Raw genomic sequence first — 19,573 nt, forward strand, 5'->3', positions numbered from 1 at the left:
TGAAAGTGAAGTCGCTCAGTCGAGTCTGACTCTTCGCGGTACTAGCCAGTCTTAAAGAGAAGAGAGAGGGGATCACCACCACCACTGTCAGGAGTTACAAATGAATCACTTCAGACCCCAGATTCTAAAGAAATTTAAAGGATAAACCATGAAAAACCCTACAAATGTAACTGTCCTCATTCACAAATGACATCACTGTCTACAAAAAAATCCCAAGGATCTTAAAAAAAAACTACTTCAACTAATAAGTACACTTCAGCAAGGCTGCAGGATTCAGGTCAACACACAAAAATTAATCACATTTCTGTATACTAGCAAAGCCCAATTCAAAACCAAAAATTAAAAAATATATCATTTACAATAATCTTTCCCCCAGAGATATGTTACATAAATCTAACAAAACCTGCACAGGATATAGATGCTGAAGACTTAAAAAAAAAAACTCTTGATGAAAGAAATAAAAGACAGCCTAAATAAACTGGGAGATAAACCATATTCATGAATTATAAGCCTCAATAAAGAAAGCAATTCTCAAAAAAAAAACTGATCTTTATATTCAATTCAGCTCCAATCAATTCCAGTAGGATTTTTTTTTGTAAATACAGACAAGCTGATTATAAAGTTTATATTGAAAGACAAAGGCACTAGAAGAGCTCGAAATACTTTTTGACAAAAAAGAATAAATTTGAAAGAATCACACTACCTATTTAAAGACTTACTGTAAATCTACAGTAACCAAAATAGCACAGTATTGGTAAAGGGACAAAAATAAAGATCAATAAAACAAGCCAGAAATAGATTCACAGAAACATGGCCAATTGTTTTTAAACAATTTTATTGAGCTATAAATGGCATATTTTACAATTCACCCATTAAGAATGTGTACTTCAATGGTGTTCACTACAGTCAGAGATATGTACAACCATCACCAGTCAATTTTAGAACATTTTCATCACCGCAGAGAGAAAAGCCCATCCCCTTGAGCCACCACCCCATAACCCTCCTCCTCTGCCCGCCCTAAGCAGTCACTGATATACTGTCTGTCTATCTAGATTTGCCTGTTCTGGATGCTTCATGTAAATGGAATCACATATTACATGGCATTTCGCAATTGACTTCTTTCACTTAATATTTTCAAGATTCATCCATGTGTCAGTACTTCTGTGTTCCTTTTTACAGTTACATATTGCTTATCTATTCATGCGTCCATCTATTTTGGGTCGTTTCCACCACAGCCAATTAATTTTTGACAATTCAACAAAGAAAAGGAAATCTCATCAACAAATAATCTGGAGTAACTGAAAACTCATAGGCAAAAAACAAACCTCAACCTCACCTCCCACCTTAACAAATTACCTCTGCTTACATCCTAGATCTAAGAATTAAAAAACTGTAAAACAGAGGGTTCCCTGGTGGCTCAGTGGTAAAGAAGCTGCCTCCCGATGGAGGAGACAGGGACTGATCCCTGACCTGGGAAGATCCCACACGCTAAGCCTGTACCACGACTACTGAGCCTGTGCTCGAGAGCTTGTGCTCCACAGAAGCCCGGGCACTGCAACTGGAGAGCAGGCCCTGCCTGCTGCAACCAGGGAAAAAGCCATGCAGCAATGAAGGCCGAGCACGGCCAAAAAGAAACAAATAAAATTATGTAATAAACTGGACTTCATCAAAAGAAAAACTTCTGTTCTACAAAAGATCCTGTTAAGAGAGTGAAAAAGAAAAACTCCAGATTTGGGAAAAATATTTTTAAATCACATATTCAACAAAAGACCTGTATCTATTAATAGAATATATAACAAACTCTCCTTATTATATACAAGATTATGAAAACAACTCAATTTAAAACTAGGCAAAAGATTTAAATAGGTATTTAGCAAAATGCTGCATCTATCACTCACAGATAAATTTTTAAAGAGATTACACACCGCATTAAAAATCACAGATTAATTTTAAACATTCATGTTACCTAATAAAGACAGCCCTATTATGGCCTCTGAACCATCTCACAGATGAGTCACTTGCCAGTTTAAGCAGCCACCAGCAAACAGCCCGGAATTAACGTTTTTTTATGAACCCAGAAAATGACTGATGAATACGGTAAGAACAGAAAACTCCTGTCTCCTATAATCTCTGCCTTTTATTTCTCAACTCATATCTCAAACTTAGCATAAAAAAATATCTACTTTTCTCAGATTCATTCAAACCAATTAGACTGAAAGAAAGTTAATTTGAGATTACAAGGGAAGGTTTAGGGCTTGAAGAAGAGAGAACAAAGTGACATGAAGAAGTTGGTGCTATTCATGTTTCCAGTGTTCTCATCACTGTTACCATCGTGTTTCCTATCAGTTACCACAGGACTCAAGAACCTCTCACTTAGACCCCCAGTCACTGCCACATCCTCAAATTTAACACTGCATCTCTGGGGTAGCACAGAGTCGGACACGACTGAAGCGACTTAGCAGCAGCAGCAGCACAATATACAAACTGTGCACAGGTTCAGAATGATGTTTAGGGTATAACTGATAGTCACAACCTGAGTCCCAAAAGCAGTACCTAAATTGATCAAAAAGCTAGCTCAGTCAAAATCATGATACTTCATACTCATGAGGACAGCCACTATCAAAAATAAGAAAAATAAAAGATAACAAGTGTTACCGAGGATGTGGAGGAATTAGAGCCTTGTGCACCACCAACTGGAATTCTAAATGGTACAGCCACTATGAAAAACACGTGGTTCCTCAAAAACTTAAACACAAAGGGAATTCCCTGGCTGTCCAGTGGTTAGGACTTGGAGCTTTCACTGCTGGGGCCCAGGTTCAATCCCTGGTCAGGGAACTAAGATCCCACAGGCCTCACATCCAGTCAAAAAAAAAAAAAAAATTAAACACAGAATTACCATGATTTTAGAGGAACTGAAGAGCCTCTTGTTGAAAGTGAAAGCTTTACGAGTGAAAAAGCTGGCTTAAAACTCAACATTCAAAAAACTAAGATCATGGCATCCGGTCCCATCACTTCACAGCAAATAGGTGGGAAACAACGGAAACAGTGAGAGACTTTATTTTCTCAGGCTCCTAAGTCACTGCAGATGGTAACTGCTGCCATGAAATTAAAAGACGCTCGCTCCTTGGAAGAAAAGCTATGACAAACCTAGACAGCATATTAAAAAGCAGAGACATTACTTTGCCAACAAAGGTCCATCTAGTCAAAGCTATGGTTTTTCCAGTAGACTTGTATGGATGTGAGAGTTGTACCATAAAGAAAGCTGAGTGCCAAAGAACTGATGCTTTTGAACTGTGGTGTTGAAGAAGACTCTTGAGAGTCCCTTGGATTATAAGGAGATCAAACTAGTCAATGCTAAAGGAAATCAGTCCTGGGTGTTCACTGGAAGGACTGAAGCTGAAGCTGAAGTTCCAATACTTTGGTCACCTGATGCGAAGAACTGACTCACTGGAAAAGACCCTGATGCTGGGAAAGACTGAAGGCAGGAGAACGGGACAATAGAGGATGAGATGGTTGGACGGCATCACCGACTTGATGGACATGAGTCTGGGTAAGTTCCAAGAGTTGGTGATGGACAAGGAAGCCTGGAGTGCTGCAATCCATGGGGTCGCAAAGAGTCAGACACAACTGAGAATTACCCTATGACCCAGCAGTTCCACTTCTGGGTATGTACCCCAAAGAACTGAAAGCAAGGACTTGAACAGACACTTGTACATTAATGTTCAGAGCAGCATTATTTGAATAGTCAAAAAATGGAAACAATCTAAACGTCCACCAAGAGATGAATGGATAAACAAAGCATGGCACACACATACAACAGAGTACTGTTCATCCTTAAAAGCGAATGACATTCTGATACAGGCTACAGCATGAATGAACCTTTTGAACATACTAATGTTAAGCGAAATAAGCCTGACATAAAAGGCTAAGTATTGTATGATTCCACTTAGAACAGTCAAATTCCCAGAGACAGAAATTCCTGGTGTTGCCAGGGGCTGGGAGGGAAGATTGGGATGGGGAGTGATTATCTAGCAGGTACAGAGATTTGGCTGGGAAGATGAAAAAGTCCTGGAGGTGTGCTCTGGTGATGGTTGCACAACACTGCGCATACACTTAAAAAGGTTTAAAGTGTACATTTTGTTACATATATTTTACCACAATTTAAAAACTAATTTAGGAAGAAAAGTTCCAAGAGACACAAAAGATCAAAGCCTGAAAACAAAAGCAACTCAGAAAAAAGTAACACTCAGCAAAGAGGATCATATCCACTATTGTGACAAATTCAGCCTGTAGTTAGGACAGAAGTGTGATGAGGTCAGTTACTTGGCCCTGAAAGTGAAAGTGGAGAGTGAAAAAGTTGGCTTAAAGCTCAACATTCAGAAAACGAAGGTCATGGCATCCGGTCACATCACTTCACGGGAAATAGATGGGGAAACAGTGGAAACAGTGTCAGACTTTATTTTTCTGGGCTCCAAAATCACTGCAGATGGTGACTGCAGCCATGAAATTAAAAGACGCTTACTCCTTGGAAGGAAAGTTATGACCAACCTAGGTAGCATATTCAAAAGCAGAGACATCACTTTGCCAACAAAGGTTCGTCTAGTCAAGGCTATGGTTTTTCCAGTGGTCATGTATGGATGTGAGAGTTGGACTGTGAAGAAGGCTGAGTGCCGAAGAATTGATGCTTTTGAACTGTGATGTTGGAGAAGACTCTTGAGAGTCCCTTGGACTGCAAGGAGATCCAACTAGTCCATTCTGAAGGAGATCAGCCCTGGGATTTCTTTGGAGGAAATGATGCTGAAGCTGCAACTCCAGTACTTTGGCCACCTCATGCGACGAGTTGACTCATTGGAAAAGACTCTGATGCTGGGAGGGATTGGAGGCAGGAGGAGAAGGGGACGACAGAGGATGAGATGGCTGGATGGCATCACTGACTCGATGGACATGAGTCTGAGTGAACTCCGGGAGTTGGTTGGAGGCCTGGAGTGCTGCGATTCATGGGGTCGCAAAGAGTCGGACACGACTGAGCGACTGAACTGAATTGAACTGAATGCAGTGTAACAAGGGGAGAATTACAATCTGAGTAATGGTATGTTTCCTCAAATATAAAAATAAACATTATACAGTTACTGTGAATAAAAAAAAAATAACCATCGGAACATCATTTATTTAGAGCTTTAAGCTGACAGACAGCAGAGACCATTTCACCAAGGTTATTAATTAGGTTTTAGTTTATTTTGAACATTTTAAGACATCTTTTGGGGGAGTTTTAAGTAAAATGGGTTTTCCCACATAAGCCGCTATGGCTCATAAGTAGGTGAAAATGTGTCTGCATTTCCCAGGAGTGTGTTTTAATGTTACACATTTCACAGCAGATCCAGGCTTCGCCAAGGTCTGCTGCAGAATGTGCTGAAGCATGGGAAATTCAAGTTTTGCTTTTTGGAACTTTCTAGAATTTTTTGCCCTGAATATTTTCAGTCTATAGTTGGTTTAACCCATAAATATGGAGGGCTGACTTCACCTCGTCATTTCTGACTTTACCATTATGTGTTCATTTATCCTAGGACTTGCAGTTAGTTGCTAGATTATTTGCTAGATCTATTTTAATTAAATAGGTCTAAATGAGCAGATGTAAGATAGTATACATAGGACAGATAAATCAGGTCCTATTGTATAGCACAAAGAACTACATTCAGTGAAAGTGAAGTCGCTCAGTCGTGTTCAACTCTGCAACCCCTTGGACTGCAGCCCACCAGACTCCTCCATCCATGGGATTCCCCAGGCAAGAATAGTGGCCTGGGTAGCCATTTCCTTCTCCAGGGGATCTTCCTGACCCAGGGATTGAACCCGGGTCTCCCGCATTGTAGGCAGACACTTTACCGTCTAAACCACCACCATAATGAAAAAGAGTATTTTAAAAAAGCAAGTGTGTGTGTGTGTGTGTGTGTGTGTGTGTGTGTGTATAAACTGACTTTGCTGTACAGTAGAAATGAATACACATTGTAAATCAACTAGACTTCAATTAAAAATAAAGTTAACTAAACTAACATGTTTTGCCAGTTATCTGGAAGTTAACTACTACCAAAACTAAATGTGGATTTCCTTGGCTCTTACTCACAGTATAATAAAAGAGATACACGAGGAGCGATGGGAACTTATATTCTGCAAGTGAGAACACAAACTATGTACACAACTACTCGGAAAAATAATTTTGTACTATCTTAAAAGCTGAATACACACATACCCTAAGAACCACTCATTTTGGTCTTGGGGGTACATACACTGGAGAGACACACACAAGCTAGAAGAGACATGTAGACAAGTGTTCAAATCAGTACTGTACACAATAGCAGTAAACTAAATGCGATCCAGCATCCAGCAATATGAGAACACTTGACTGTGGTGTCATCACGCAGCAGAAGGTAACACCACTGGGAAAATGAGGAGGTATTTATATGAAAGGACATGGATTAATCTTAGAAGAACGCTAAGTGAAAAAAGTTACAGAAGACTTCTTACAGTAGAGTACCATTTCTATAAAGCTTAAAAGCAGGAAAATGAGATAATATACTGTGAGAAAATTGATTTATGTGGTAAAACCACTTTTGAAGTATATGGAAGTGACACAGATAAAAACCAAAATTAAGGGGGCAAAAGGCAGAGACTGAGCAGTTATGGGCAAATTCCTTCTCAGCAACAGATGCCATGGTGGTGCATTCAGGGATGTGTAATTATTTTGCATCATAATTTATATACAACTATCTCATATTCTTGCGTGTACCAAATATCCCAATAATTTTCCAAAAGGCACCCGTGACCCAGTCCTGCGCTTGAGGGTACTGAGTCAAGTGCTTTCAACAGTCAAGATGTGTCAAACGAACACAAGTTTATGCCCTTAAAGGAGTAAGCTCTTATAAAAAGTTACTGCTGTGTGCACAGCATTTGGCTCTGCTATCATTATCAAAAGTATCAGAACTTGGCCACTAGCTTTTATAATATTTCACAAGTCTATATGAAAATCTAACCTTTCAACATTATCCTCCAGTTTAACCTGATACCAAAGCTTCTCTAGAATATTCTTTCCCAAATGGAAAATTTCTAAAATTCCAAATGAAATTGATCAGAAATATTGGGAACCAAGGCTTACCCACTGATTATTCTAATATCTAATGTCCATGGGTTTTGAAATACCGTTTTACATAAATCTTAGTTTAAGGAAGGAAGAAAGTGCTCAGTGCTTCCATCTACCAACAATGTACTTCCTGGATGAAGTATTTTCTACACAGAGGTGCTTAAGGACACGTGTGCCTGTGTGCTCAGTCGTCTCTGACTCTCTGTGACCCCACGGGCTGTAGCCCTGCACGCTCCTCTGTGCACAAGTAATTATAAAATTATTGCTATTCTCATGCTTTAGTTTACTTTCTGTAACCTGTTACACAGTGTCAATTAGAAATGGATCTTGGCTTAGAACATATATGAAATAGTGATCATTTTCAATAGTCTGGAAATCAATGAGAACCTATAGAAACAAACAGACAAAACAAGTAAAAGCAAGTGAAACCATATTCCATCAATATGGAATCAACAGTGCACAACGAATGCAAATACTGAAATGTCAGCTCCGGATGGGCAGTCTGCTCCTTCGACGCTGCCTCCCCAGCACCACGCAGCAAATATTTGCTGAATGTATGAGGCTAAAGATAAAGGTCAGGAATTTCTTTTCGTTCTGAGTACCGACGATATACCCTGAGTACCAATGATAGACGTGGCCAAACACCAACATAAACTATTGATCCTCACCATCTCGGGTACCGGAACCTTTCAACAAGCAAGTGTGCAGTAACTTCAACAGCAACTGCAGGCATCGGTCAGTTTTCAGCAAGGGCATGTAGGCATTTGTACCAAACTTCTCAAGGGCATCCAGGAGAGGATCTAAGAATATCCTTAATACATTCTGTGTCCTCCGCTTTTCACTAGACATTAAAAGACATGCCCAAATCAAGCATTTCAAAAGCATAAAGAAACTGTCTTCCACCTACAATTTTGGTTAGCTAAAGATTCCACTGGACGGAATTATTCTTAAGGACGACATGTTAGGACAGGGCTTTCCACTCATGCTTTCTCAGTAAGTGCAGCAATTCACTGGAGAAGAAAGCACAAGGAACAATACATGTCCTTGGTTTTGGGCAGAAGTATGAACAAAATCCTAGATCCAATTTATCAGCAAATTAAAATGCTGAGACCTTGCTTCCATATTTCAGAAAAAAAAACAAAACAAATATATACTAGTCAAGGAAATGAGACATGTTAACAACAAAATATAAAGAACTAAAGATTTGTGAAAAACTGTTATAACCAACTTTAGTACTGAAACTTTGTCTAGAAAAGAGATTTATATTATATGCAAAGACACTACCTAAGGAAGCTGCTTTTTGCAATAATTATAATCTGGTGACAATCTGCTTATATTTCTCAAAATATAAATGGGACTATTATCATTATTACTTTTTTTTTTAATTTACATATTTTATAAAGGGGTAAAATCCAGTAACTGTCTTTACTTAATCATATGCTAGGACATTACAACCCATCCTTCTAATATTCTTATACAAAACCAGTGATTTGTGCATACATAGTTGTGTTTTTAACTTCTAAAGTTCAAAACTCTGGCACTATTAATTTATTGTTAATTTTAAACATTTCTTTAAGTATGATGCCATATTCTAATTTCCTCCTTTAATAAGCTGTGATCAATTCCATACCAATCACTGAAAAGTCTGAATATGGACTATAAACAGGATTAACCTTTTTTTAAAAAGAAGCTTTTTTTTCAAGTTTAGAAACACTTACCTATACTGACTCTTCATTCTTTCTACATCTATGGCCAGCAACACCACCAGAGCAACAAGCTTAGCTTCAAACCAATCAGGCATACAGCTGTTTTCTCCTCCTTAAATAACAATAATTAAGGTTTGCAAAGCATTAACAAAATCCTTCAAAGATGATGTTTCAAAATAAAACAGTTAAATGAATATGTTTTATCAGTATTACATGAGAGAAATACAGCTGAGAAGAAATATAGTAGAACACCCCACAGCATGGTTCATGTTTATACACTTAAATGTGAACACAAAGACATCTCTGCATGCCGAGTGCATGCCATGCACTGGCCTCAGACCCAATGGCTCCTGTACTCGTGGGATTCACAGTGCAGAAGAGAAGATCAAAGAACATACAGAGAAATGTAAAATGACAATAGCAGTAAGTGTTCTAAATCATGCAACTAGAAAGAAAGACAAAGTCACCCTGAAGCAATGACAATTGGGCTGGGTACAAAAGCTAGGAAAGAATGAGGTAAGGGAAGGGAGACACGACCCTTCTGGGCAGAAGGAAGGGCATGTCAAGGCTCTGAAGCAGCAGACAGCATGCCATATTCCATGTAAAGGACTGGGGTATAAAGTGGGAGGGAGCACCAAGGATGACCTTACAGGAACAGGGAGGAGAGACCAGGGATTTTATAGGCTTGTAAGGGGTTTCCGTCTTCACCCCAAAAGCAAAAGGAAGCCACTAGAGGTCTAAGTGAATGGCTACAAAGACAGGGAGGAGACTTCTGTAAGATCAAAGTTTCCGTATTAAATAGATTTTTCTAGGTATAATGTGGAAAAGAGATTGTAGAGGAAGCTAGATGCAGGGTAACCAGTTAAGAGGCAATTCTGGCATCTCGAATGAGAGGTGAAAGCTCCCTAAAATGGAACTGGAAAGGGGATGGAGTGGATACAGATACAAAGGCTTTGATATCTCAGACTAGTGTCTGAACCTCAGGTGCACTGCTTGTTAGCTATGGGAGCCTGGGTCAGCCCACTGTCCTCTCAGAAAGCTTAGGTCATCTTCTACAAAATTAAACTAAATAAACCTGTGACTTTTCTTGGGTTTATTATAAAAATTAAGTAATATATGCAAAGTTTCTAGAACAACTTTTGGAAGAACGTGGTTAAATGATAAAAATCAGTATTTTCCTATTCCTGAAAGCCAGGTAAAGTAAAATAAATCATAGCTAGAGCTCCTTTTAATTCTATCATAAGATGATACTCTTCGCCTCAACTTCCAAGAAAGATTTAGTTAATCTAGTTTTCCAGACCAGTGGTTCAAATACTTAAAACATATTTTCAAATATTCTAATATATATTGGGGGTAATTTATTTTGATACAAACATGTTAGACTAGTGCAGAAGACAATACTAAAAACACACTTGCATGGAGGATAACTTAGTTTAAAAACACAACAAAAGAATAAACTTTATTGTCTATTATTCTTTAAAATGTTATAAATACCATTTAGTGGCCAAAGCCTTTGACTCTGCGGATCACAATAAACTGTGGAAAATTCTGAAAGAGATGGGAATAGCAGACCACCTGATCTGCCTCTTGAGAAACATGTATGCAGGTCAGGAAGCAACAGTTAGAACTGGACATGGAACAACAGACTGGTTCCAAATAGGAAAAGGAGTACGTCAAGGCTGTATATTGTCACCCTGTTTATTTTTTTAACTTATATGCAGAGTACATCATGAGAAACGCTGGGCTGGAAGAAGTACAAGCTGGAATCAAAATTGCTGGGAGAAATATCAATAACCTCAGATATGCAGATGACACCACCCTTATGGCAGAAAGTGAAGAAGAACTAAAGAGCCTCTTGATGAAAGTGAAAGAGGAGAGTGAAAAAGTTGGCTTAAAGCTCAACATTCAGAAAATTAAGATCATGGCATCTGGTCCCATCACTTCATGGCAAATAGATGGGGAAACAATGGAAAAGGTGAGAGACTTTATTTTTCTGGGCTCCAAAAATCACTGCAGATGGTGATTGCAGCCATGAAATTAAAACACGCTTACTCCTTGGAAGGAGAGTTATGACTAACCTAGACAACATATTCAAAAGCAGAGACATTACTTTGCCAACAAAGGTCCATCTAGTCAAGACTATGGTTTTTCCAGTGGTCATGTATGGATGTGAGAGTTGGACTATAAAGAAAGCTGAGTGCCAAAGAATTGATGCTTTTGAACTGTGGTATTGGAGAAGACTCTTTAGAGTCCCTTGGACTGCGAGGAGATCCAACCAGTCCATCCTAAAGGAGATCAGTTCTGGGTGTTCATTGGAAGGACTGATGTTGAGGCTGAAACTCCAATACTTTGGCCACCTGATGCAAAAAGCTGACTCATTTGTAAAGACCCTGATGCTGTGAAAGATTGAGGGCAGGAGGAGAAGGGGACGACAGAGGATGAGATGGTTGGATGGCATCACTGACTCGACGGACATGGGTTTGGGTGGACTCCGGGAGTTGGTAATGGACAGGGAGGCCTGGCGTGCTGCGGTTCATGGGGTCTCAAAGACAAGGACACGACTGACCAACTGAACTGAACTGAAGAAATGTGTATTTTTAGACAATCTAAATGTTGGTGCTTTCCAAAATAATTTAGTAGGTTAAATTTATGTGCTTTTTTATAAGAGTGAATTATTGAAACTTGCTCTCTGAACCCTTTTTACTCACATTAAGTGCTTCATATCCCACATTTACATATAAAAACTCATCGTTAACGAAGACTAAACTGAAATACCAATACTCTATTCAGTTCCTTACATTTTCTAGCAATCACATAATGAGATACCTTTTGACTTTCTAGGAGGTGGGAGTGGGGTAGGGGTGCTATTTGAGAATGTTTCCAGTCACAGTGGCACTTTCTGAAGTCCTAAACAATTTTTCACTTTGGATAAGTGAAAGGGAAGGTTATAAATCAGAAGTTTAGTGGATTTTTAAAGATTCCTGGTTTTAAGGAGAGTCACAGGACTAGGTCAATAACAACAGAGTGCCTGATTACTCCAGTGGAGGACACTCTAGCAGAAATTTTTGCTGTAGGGCTGAGTCCTCCACTGCCATACTAAGAGAAATCCAGGCTACAGAACAATGGGTCTCAAACCTCAGCATGTGGTTTAGAATTCCCTGAGAGCTTCTTAAAACACAGAGGGTTAACCCACACCCAGAGTTGTTTCAGCAGGTGTGGGATAGAGTTTGAGAATTTGCAGTTCTAAACAGTTTCCAGGTGATGTTGATATTGCTGGTCTGGAAATCATGCTCTGAGAACCACTGGCAAAGAATTCTTTACACCTTCTCCCCCTTCTCTCACTGAGGCTGGAAAAGTATAGGCAAGAATGGTTTTAAAGAAACGAAAGGTCACTGGATATCTTTAGTCATCTTAATGCAACTTAACCCTGAATTATCAGTCAAATTTTGCTACTACAAATTCTAAAAACTGACTGTAATTCTAGAAAATGCAAACTAGTGTCAGAAAGCGTGTCAAGGTGGGCTGCGGATGCAGAGGAACAGGCAGGAGCAGGAGCCACGGGTGACAAAGAGGCACGAAGACACTGGGGAGTGATGGTTCATTATCTTGCTATGCTAATGGTTCATACGCAATACAGAGGTCAAACCCATCACACTGTATAAAGTTTAAATATGTGCAATTTAATATATGTCAATTGTATGTCAATAAAGCTGTTTCTAAAATGGTTGTTCAGCTGTAGTATATACTACTTTGGGATTTTTCCTCAGGTATCTTGGTTACATTTTAAGTAGGCACCCTTTATGATGAACTGTGTAAGTATAAATTTCTTCAATATATCTCACTTTTTGGTTGATTTCAACAATTCCAAGCTCTGACCCACTGTTACTGCTGTTTGCAAACTGTCTCACTTTCTCTGATTCAGAAACCCTGCTCTCAAAGTGCTCCAACATTTTTGCTTGTTGATGATGCTGGTTTTGTGTGGTTTTGGTTGTTGCTGCATTTTTTGTTACATATCATATATATGATATGGTACATATATAGCTACCGAATATATATCCATCCTCTTTTAACCACCTCTTAACCATTCCAACCTGAGCTCCATACTACAGACAGACACTGGTGGAGGTCTATCTACTTTCAAGCTCCCTGGATGTAACTTCATCCAAGCCTTGCAGGATACTCCTCCCTTTCCACCTTAATTTCTGTTCACCTCATCCAGTGACCTCTCCTGATCCCCCACAGGTCTACAAGTTCTGATCAGTAGCCCTGACCTTGGGGCCCCATCCCAGTGCTTATGGCTTTCAAGGTATCGTGTTAAGATTAGCTGTTTACTTATCAATTCCCTTGTTGGCCTATGTTCTCTGAAGGTAGAGGACATATCTTTTATCTTTGTAACTCCAGTGTCTGGCACTTCAAAAACACTTGACATACAGTTGCTGAATAATCAGTGTAAAATCTATCTGTATTGATCATATGAAACCCAAAGAAAAAAACTACTTTAGGTGTAAAATTTGATTAAAAAATGTTTGAGCAGATGATTTTTTTTATAAAAACAAATCTGAGTGTTATATGTATTTTATGCTCAAAAATTCAAGCTAAATCATGTTTGCTTTGGAATTTATTGCCTTGTTCTGAAAACTGCCCAGTAATTGTTAATCAAACTAAAATTTTATAAAGGCACTTAGCCAAGGGCATTAAGAGTCAAACAAAATATTACACATACACACACACACCTCCTTTGCACTTGAGATCAGTTTTTTTAAAAACTTATATTAAACAGTTTAAGTCCCAGAAATGTTAAGGAAGAAACTCCAAAAATCTTATTTTATCCAATTTTGAATGATTTAATCAGACCTGATGCTGTTATAGACTGAGTTTTAAGACAAGTTATATAGATATTTCAGGGAGTTTAATCTATGCTCCCTCCAATAGGGACTAAAATTTATTTACTTTTATAGGCCTAACAACAGAACCTTCCAAGTAACAGTAAATTTACTAGACAATAGAGACAATAAAACACAAAAGCAAAATGTTCCAAGAAGGACAAATAGATAAACCTATGTATTTTGGAAGGATAATTATCTGATCGTTTAAGACCTATTCCATAATCAGATTAGAGAAGTCAGGAGATAAAAATGACTTGGTCTGAGACAAAGCTAGCAAATTGAAGACATGTTAAATTCAAAGACACAATTTACCCAAATTATCACTAATGACTTTAATGATGAGGAAGCGTTAGAAATGTAGAAAGAATCCTAATTAATGAATCTACTCATAGTTCTTCCCTCACTCAGTGCATTTGATCTTCTGCTAAGTATCTGGTAAAAAAAGAAACTAACAAAACCATTCTTTCAAATACAATTTTTCTCTAAAACTACTTTTCATAATCAGCTGACACTAAATGTAACGCTTGGAAAACAAACAAAAGATAAACAGATTGATCTACAAATATTTCCACTACAGAGGCTCCAAACACACATCTGCAAAATCTAGCTGACAAAGATTCAGTAATTGTAGAATAAATTAATAAATTTATTTGTGTTCAATTCCTTCTCAGACAACTTACTAGTTTCTCAAAACATTTAAGATGGTTTAAAATCTCAAGTTCTAGAACAGATAAAGTGCAAGTTAGGAAACAGTATTTTTACATAAAGTTTATTCACATTACTTGGCTGAAATACAAGTTTGACATCCGTAAATCAGCATATATTTGGCATATATTTTCAATTTGAAAAACCAGTAGAAAGTTCTTAGAAAATGTTTTGGTTACATCAGTCCATAAAAATGATCTCAGACTTACCTTCCCAGGCAGATGACCTAATATACTCTTGCACTAGGTTCCTGACATAAGCATTTAAAGAAGAAGTCTCATGAAGTCCAGTGGAGCTACAACTTGAGGATTGCTTGAAATAGCTTTCGTTAATACGCAACCAATCACAAAGCTGAAAAAGAAAACAGTTATCACTTATTTTGAAAGTCTAACTGAACAAAGGGCTTCTAATTTCCCTAATTTTCTTTCTTCCACAATAAACTGAATTTAGATAACTGAACACGACAAAGGAACAGAATGTTTATTGTCATGATTGAGCTTCACACACAGTTCATACAGAAAAAAATGTTCGTAGTATGTACATATGTGAGTATATTCACCTACGTGTGTGACTGTTTTCTAAACTCCTCAAAGAACTTATAAACTTCATTAACAGGCAAGAATTTTTAAAGCATCTAATATAAAATGTACATTTTGATAAGGTGCTGTAAAGAACATCTCTATGAATAACAACACATTATGTAAAACAAATTACAACCTTAAAATGCACTCCGTCTTCATATACTAAAACAAGGATTTTTTTTTGAGAGAATGAAGAATTTGAAATATAAGTTATAAGGAAAGCTCCTACCCTCCTTGCAAGTTTAATTTCTATCATATGTGCGTTTTAAAATATAGTTGACCCTTGAACAACATGGGTTTACACTGCAGGTCCACTTACACATGGATTTTTTTCAATAGTAAATACTACGGCATTTCATGATCCATGGTTGTATGGGTCCTGACATGGAGGAATCATGGATATGGAAGGCAGTTTCTTAAAAAAAACTAAACATATGCTTCTTACACAATCTAGAAACCATGTTCCTTGAAACCAACGCAAATGAGTTAAAAAGTCATGGTCACACAAAAATCGGTATGCAAATGTTTATACCAACTTTACTCATAATTGCCATGACTTTTCTCCATCCACTGCAACGCACTTAGGGTTTCATGACGCGCGAGATGCAAGAAGTCAGAAGAATTACAGATGACCGAAATGTCAGGGCCGGGAACCCGAGTAGATATTTGTGTCACTGTTCTTGAGTCTAACGTCATCAGTACTCTCATCAGGACTTTCAGTACTCGCATCTGGAATCGAGATCTGCCCACTAACACTATCTTCTCTAGAAAAGTTCCATCTCTATTTCACTTTCTGTCTCCCACTTCTCCACAGGAATTCTAACAGCATTATTGGTTAGGTCCACTCAAAGCAAATAAACTTTTTTTAAAAACCTCTGTTGACAGATAACAAGAAAGGCCAGTAGTGAATTCAACCAGAAACCATTTTTCACAAAGTCTTCAAAGACCTTATCATTATTTTCAGTCTCACCTCCATCCACAGTGAAGTTCCTCGTCCTAATGACTCCTCTTGTCTCACTGACATGAGAAAAGTTGAGATGTCAGAGAGTGACACTTTCTCCTGTGGGCAGGGCAGGGCAGTTTTAAAAAATTACTCATTGAAAAATGTTTAACTGAATGAACATCACTGTAAAACCAATCTAGCATATTATTTAAAGTAGAATACTATTAGTTAAATCAAGAGCTATATTTTTAAAAAGGAAATATTCAACTTTCAAAATGAAGAGTTTGATTATAAACAGCTAACCGTTATATAAAATGAAAGATTACTTTATAAATCTATTTTCCTTAAAATCGAGATTACTATCTCTGAGATAAAGTGGTATAATCTAAAAGCAAAAACCAGAAACATCCTATAAGAATTACTTATTATTTACATCAAAAGTGAATCTTTGTTTTTCAAACCCACAAAAACTACCCTCAGCCTTCAGAAAACCACCCAAATCTTTTTATTCCCTTAAGGTTACACATCTCCAATTAAGACACCCTGCTCTAAGTCTAGGAGAAGGCAATGGCACCCCACTCCAGTACTCTTGCCTGGAAAATCCCATGGATGGAGGAGCCTGGTAGGCTGCAGTCCATGGGGTCGCTAAGAGTCAGATATGACTGAGCGACTTCACTTTGACTTTTCACTTTTTTGCATTGGAAAAGGAAATGGCAACTCCACTCCATTCTTGCCTGGAGAATCCCAGGGATAGGGGAGCCTGGTGGGCTGCCGTCTATGGGGTCGCACAGAGTTGGACACGACTGAAGCAACTTAGCAGCAGCAGCAGCAGCTCTAAATCTGGGGTTGGCAAAGTCACTCACAGCCTGTTTTGTGAGTAAAGTTTTACTAGAACATAGCCATGCCCCCTTATTTGTAAATGGTCTATGGTTGCTTTTGAGTAGCTGTAATAGAGATCAAACTGCCAATATCCACTGGATCATCAAAAATGCAAGACAGTTCCAGAAAAACATCTATTTCTGCTTTATTGACTACAGCAAAGCCTTTGACTGTGTGGATCACAATAAACTGGAAAATTCTGAAAGAGATGGGAATACCAGACCACTTGACCTGCCTCTTGAGAAACCTGTATGCAGGTCAGGAAGCAACAGTTAGAACTGGACATGGAACAACAGACTGCTTCCAAATAGGAAAAGGAGTACGTCAAACCTGTGTATTGTCACCCTGCTTATTTAACTTTTATGCAGAGTACATCATGAGAAATGCTGGGCTGAAGGAAGCACAAGCTGGAATCAAGACTGCCGGGAGAAATATCAATAACCTCAGATATGCAGATGACACCACCCTTATGGCAGAAGTGAAGAGGAACTAAAGAGCCTCTTGATGAAAGTGAAGGAGGAGAGTGAAAAAGTTGGCTTAAAGCTCAACATTCAGAAAACTAAGATCAAGGCATGTGGCCTCATCACTTCATGGCAGATAGATGGGAAAACAGTGGAAACAGTGGCTGACTTTATTTTTCTGGGCTCCAAAATCACTGCAGATGGCGACTACAGCCATGAAATTAAAAGATGCTTACTCCTTGGAAAGAGAGTTATGACCAACCTAGACAGCATATTCAAAAGCAGAGACATTACTTTGCCAACAAAGGTCCATCTAGTCAAGGCCATGGTTTTTCCAGTGGTCATGTATGGATGTGAGAGTTGGACTATAAAGAAAGCTGAGCGCCGAAGAATTGATGCTTTTGAACTGTGGTGTTGGAGAAGACTCTTGAGAGTCCCTTGGATTGCGAGGAGATCCAACCAGTCCATCCTAAAGGAGATCAGTCCTGGGTGTTCACTGGAAGGACTGATGTTGAGGCTGAAACTCCAATACTTTGGCCACCTGATGTGAAAAGCTTACTCATTTGTAAAGACCCTGATGCTGTGAAAGATTGAGGGCAGGAGGAGAAGGGGACGACAGAGGATGAGATGGTTGGATGGCATCACTGACTCGATGGACATGGGTTTGGGTGGACTCCAGAAGTTGGTGATGGACAGGGAGGCCTGGCGTGCTGTGGTTCATGGGGTCGCAAAGAGTCGGACACGACTGAGCGACTGAACTGAACTGAACTGAATAGAAACTGTATGACTCAAAAAACCTAAAATATATCAGTCCAGCCCTTCACAAAAAAGTCTGCTGACCCCTGTTCTCAATAATAGTGTGTTACTGGAGCTCTGTGAAAAAAACAATAAGGATGTTCTTTGAATGTCAAGTTCCTGGAAGATGTGCAGGAAAAATACAGAGGAAACCAGGTGAAAGATTCCAAGAATAGTCCCCCAGTATGGTGGCAAGCTTCCCTACCAACAGGTAAAATACCTACCAGAAGGGCTCCTTAGAGAACCAGTGCCCAGCCTTTTCACTGGGGCGCTGGTCACACAGACGCCCTGCGCACGGCACCTACAACTTCAGAACCCCAGAAGGAAAGCAGTTGTTCAGTGAAGATCACACTGTTTTCATGAGCCCTGCAGGCACGGTACCGGGATGGTGGGAGCCCTCCTGAAATCCAGGTTCCAGGTGCCAGCCAAGGGCCAAGCTTATGAACAGGGCTTCTAAGGGCAGCAGCACAGGCCTGCTGTGTAAGCTCTGTAACGAACTCCCGCTCACTGAGAAAGACTCGCGAACTGAAGTCAAGGTGAGTAAGAAAGACCAGCTTACCGCGTCTACCAGATTCATGGCGGTCTGGAGGAGATAGCACTGTGCTGCCCCTCTCAGCAGGATCTGATGGGTCATCATGGTACACTGCAGAACGTCCCTGGCGGTGGAGAAAAACACACGCACGCCCATGGGCTCAGAGAATACCGTGATCATCTGCAGTTACTGACAACTGGATTTATAATATCTACACTTTCTAACGCAGAAAGTCACTGTCAGGAGAGCTGCAAAGCTATTAAATAAGTAAGGCCTCTAGTAGAGTGCAATTCTAATATGAAAAAGAATCTTTAACAAGACACTTTCAAAGCACATTTTGGAAATAATTGGTAATCAATACTGATATTTAATAAAAACACTGGCCTTAGTTTTAAAGTGGTCAAAATCCAACAGTATATATTATGGCATTTATTAACATTTAAATTAGTAATTCATAAAACAAAGTTAAGTTCAACAGCATGTGGGATCTTAGTTCTCCACCTAGGGACTGAACCTGTGCCCCTTTGCAGTGTAAGTGTGGAGTCTTAACCATTGGACCATCAGGGAAATCCCCATGAATAGATTTTTTTAATTTGCTTTTTGCTTCTATAAAATTAAGAGTGAAAAATCAGGATGCCAATATTAACTAAAACCACTCACCATGGATTAAAGCAGCACAGAACACTTAATTTACTAAGGAAAGTTATGACAAATAACCACACATGAATATACACAAGAGAAAATTACCTGAGGGCAAGAAGTCCTTCCATACCCAAGGCTTTACATCTTGGGACGTTTGCCAAAGCCTTGGATAGAAACAAAATGGGAACAGCACACCAATGTCTGCTTGTCATCTTCTGAATAAATTTTAACAGGAAACTACCTGAAAGAAAAAGTTTTAAGACATCATTGTTGCTAAGAGGCACATGAGAAGATGCTCAAATCATCAGACA

The 19,573-nt window shown here is 38.9% G+C and overlaps 1 protein-coding gene across 6 annotated transcripts in view; it reads right to left on the reverse strand.

Moving 5' to 3' along the window:
* TARBP1 (TAR (HIV-1) RNA binding protein 1) overlaps positions 1 to 19,573 on the reverse strand; it is a 66,016-nt gene that overhangs the window by 32,568 nt on the left and 13,875 nt on the right. For all 6 annotated transcript variants that reach the window (XM_025284520.3, XM_025284523.3, XM_025284524.3 and 3 more), the window contains exons 7-12: positions 19,368 to 19,503; positions 18,648 to 18,744; positions 15,981 to 16,070; positions 14,639 to 14,780; positions 8,851 to 8,950; positions 7,801 to 7,973 (exon numbers count right to left, since the gene is read on the reverse strand). In XM_025284520.3, coding sequence (XP_025140305.3) covers positions 7,801 to 7,973; positions 8,851 to 8,950; positions 14,639 to 14,780; positions 15,981 to 16,070; positions 18,648 to 18,744; positions 19,368 to 19,503 — 738 coding nt within the window. The remainder of the gene's footprint in view (positions 1 to 7,800; positions 7,974 to 8,850; positions 8,951 to 14,638; positions 14,781 to 15,980; positions 16,071 to 18,647; positions 18,745 to 19,367; positions 19,504 to 19,573) is intronic.

This window comes from Bubalus bubalis, chromosome 4 (genome assembly GCF_019923935.1).
Source record: "Bubalus bubalis isolate 160015118507 breed Murrah chromosome 4, NDDB_SH_1, whole genome shotgun sequence".
Taxonomy (NCBI): Eukaryota; Metazoa; Chordata; class Mammalia; order Artiodactyla; family Bovidae; genus Bubalus; species Bubalus bubalis.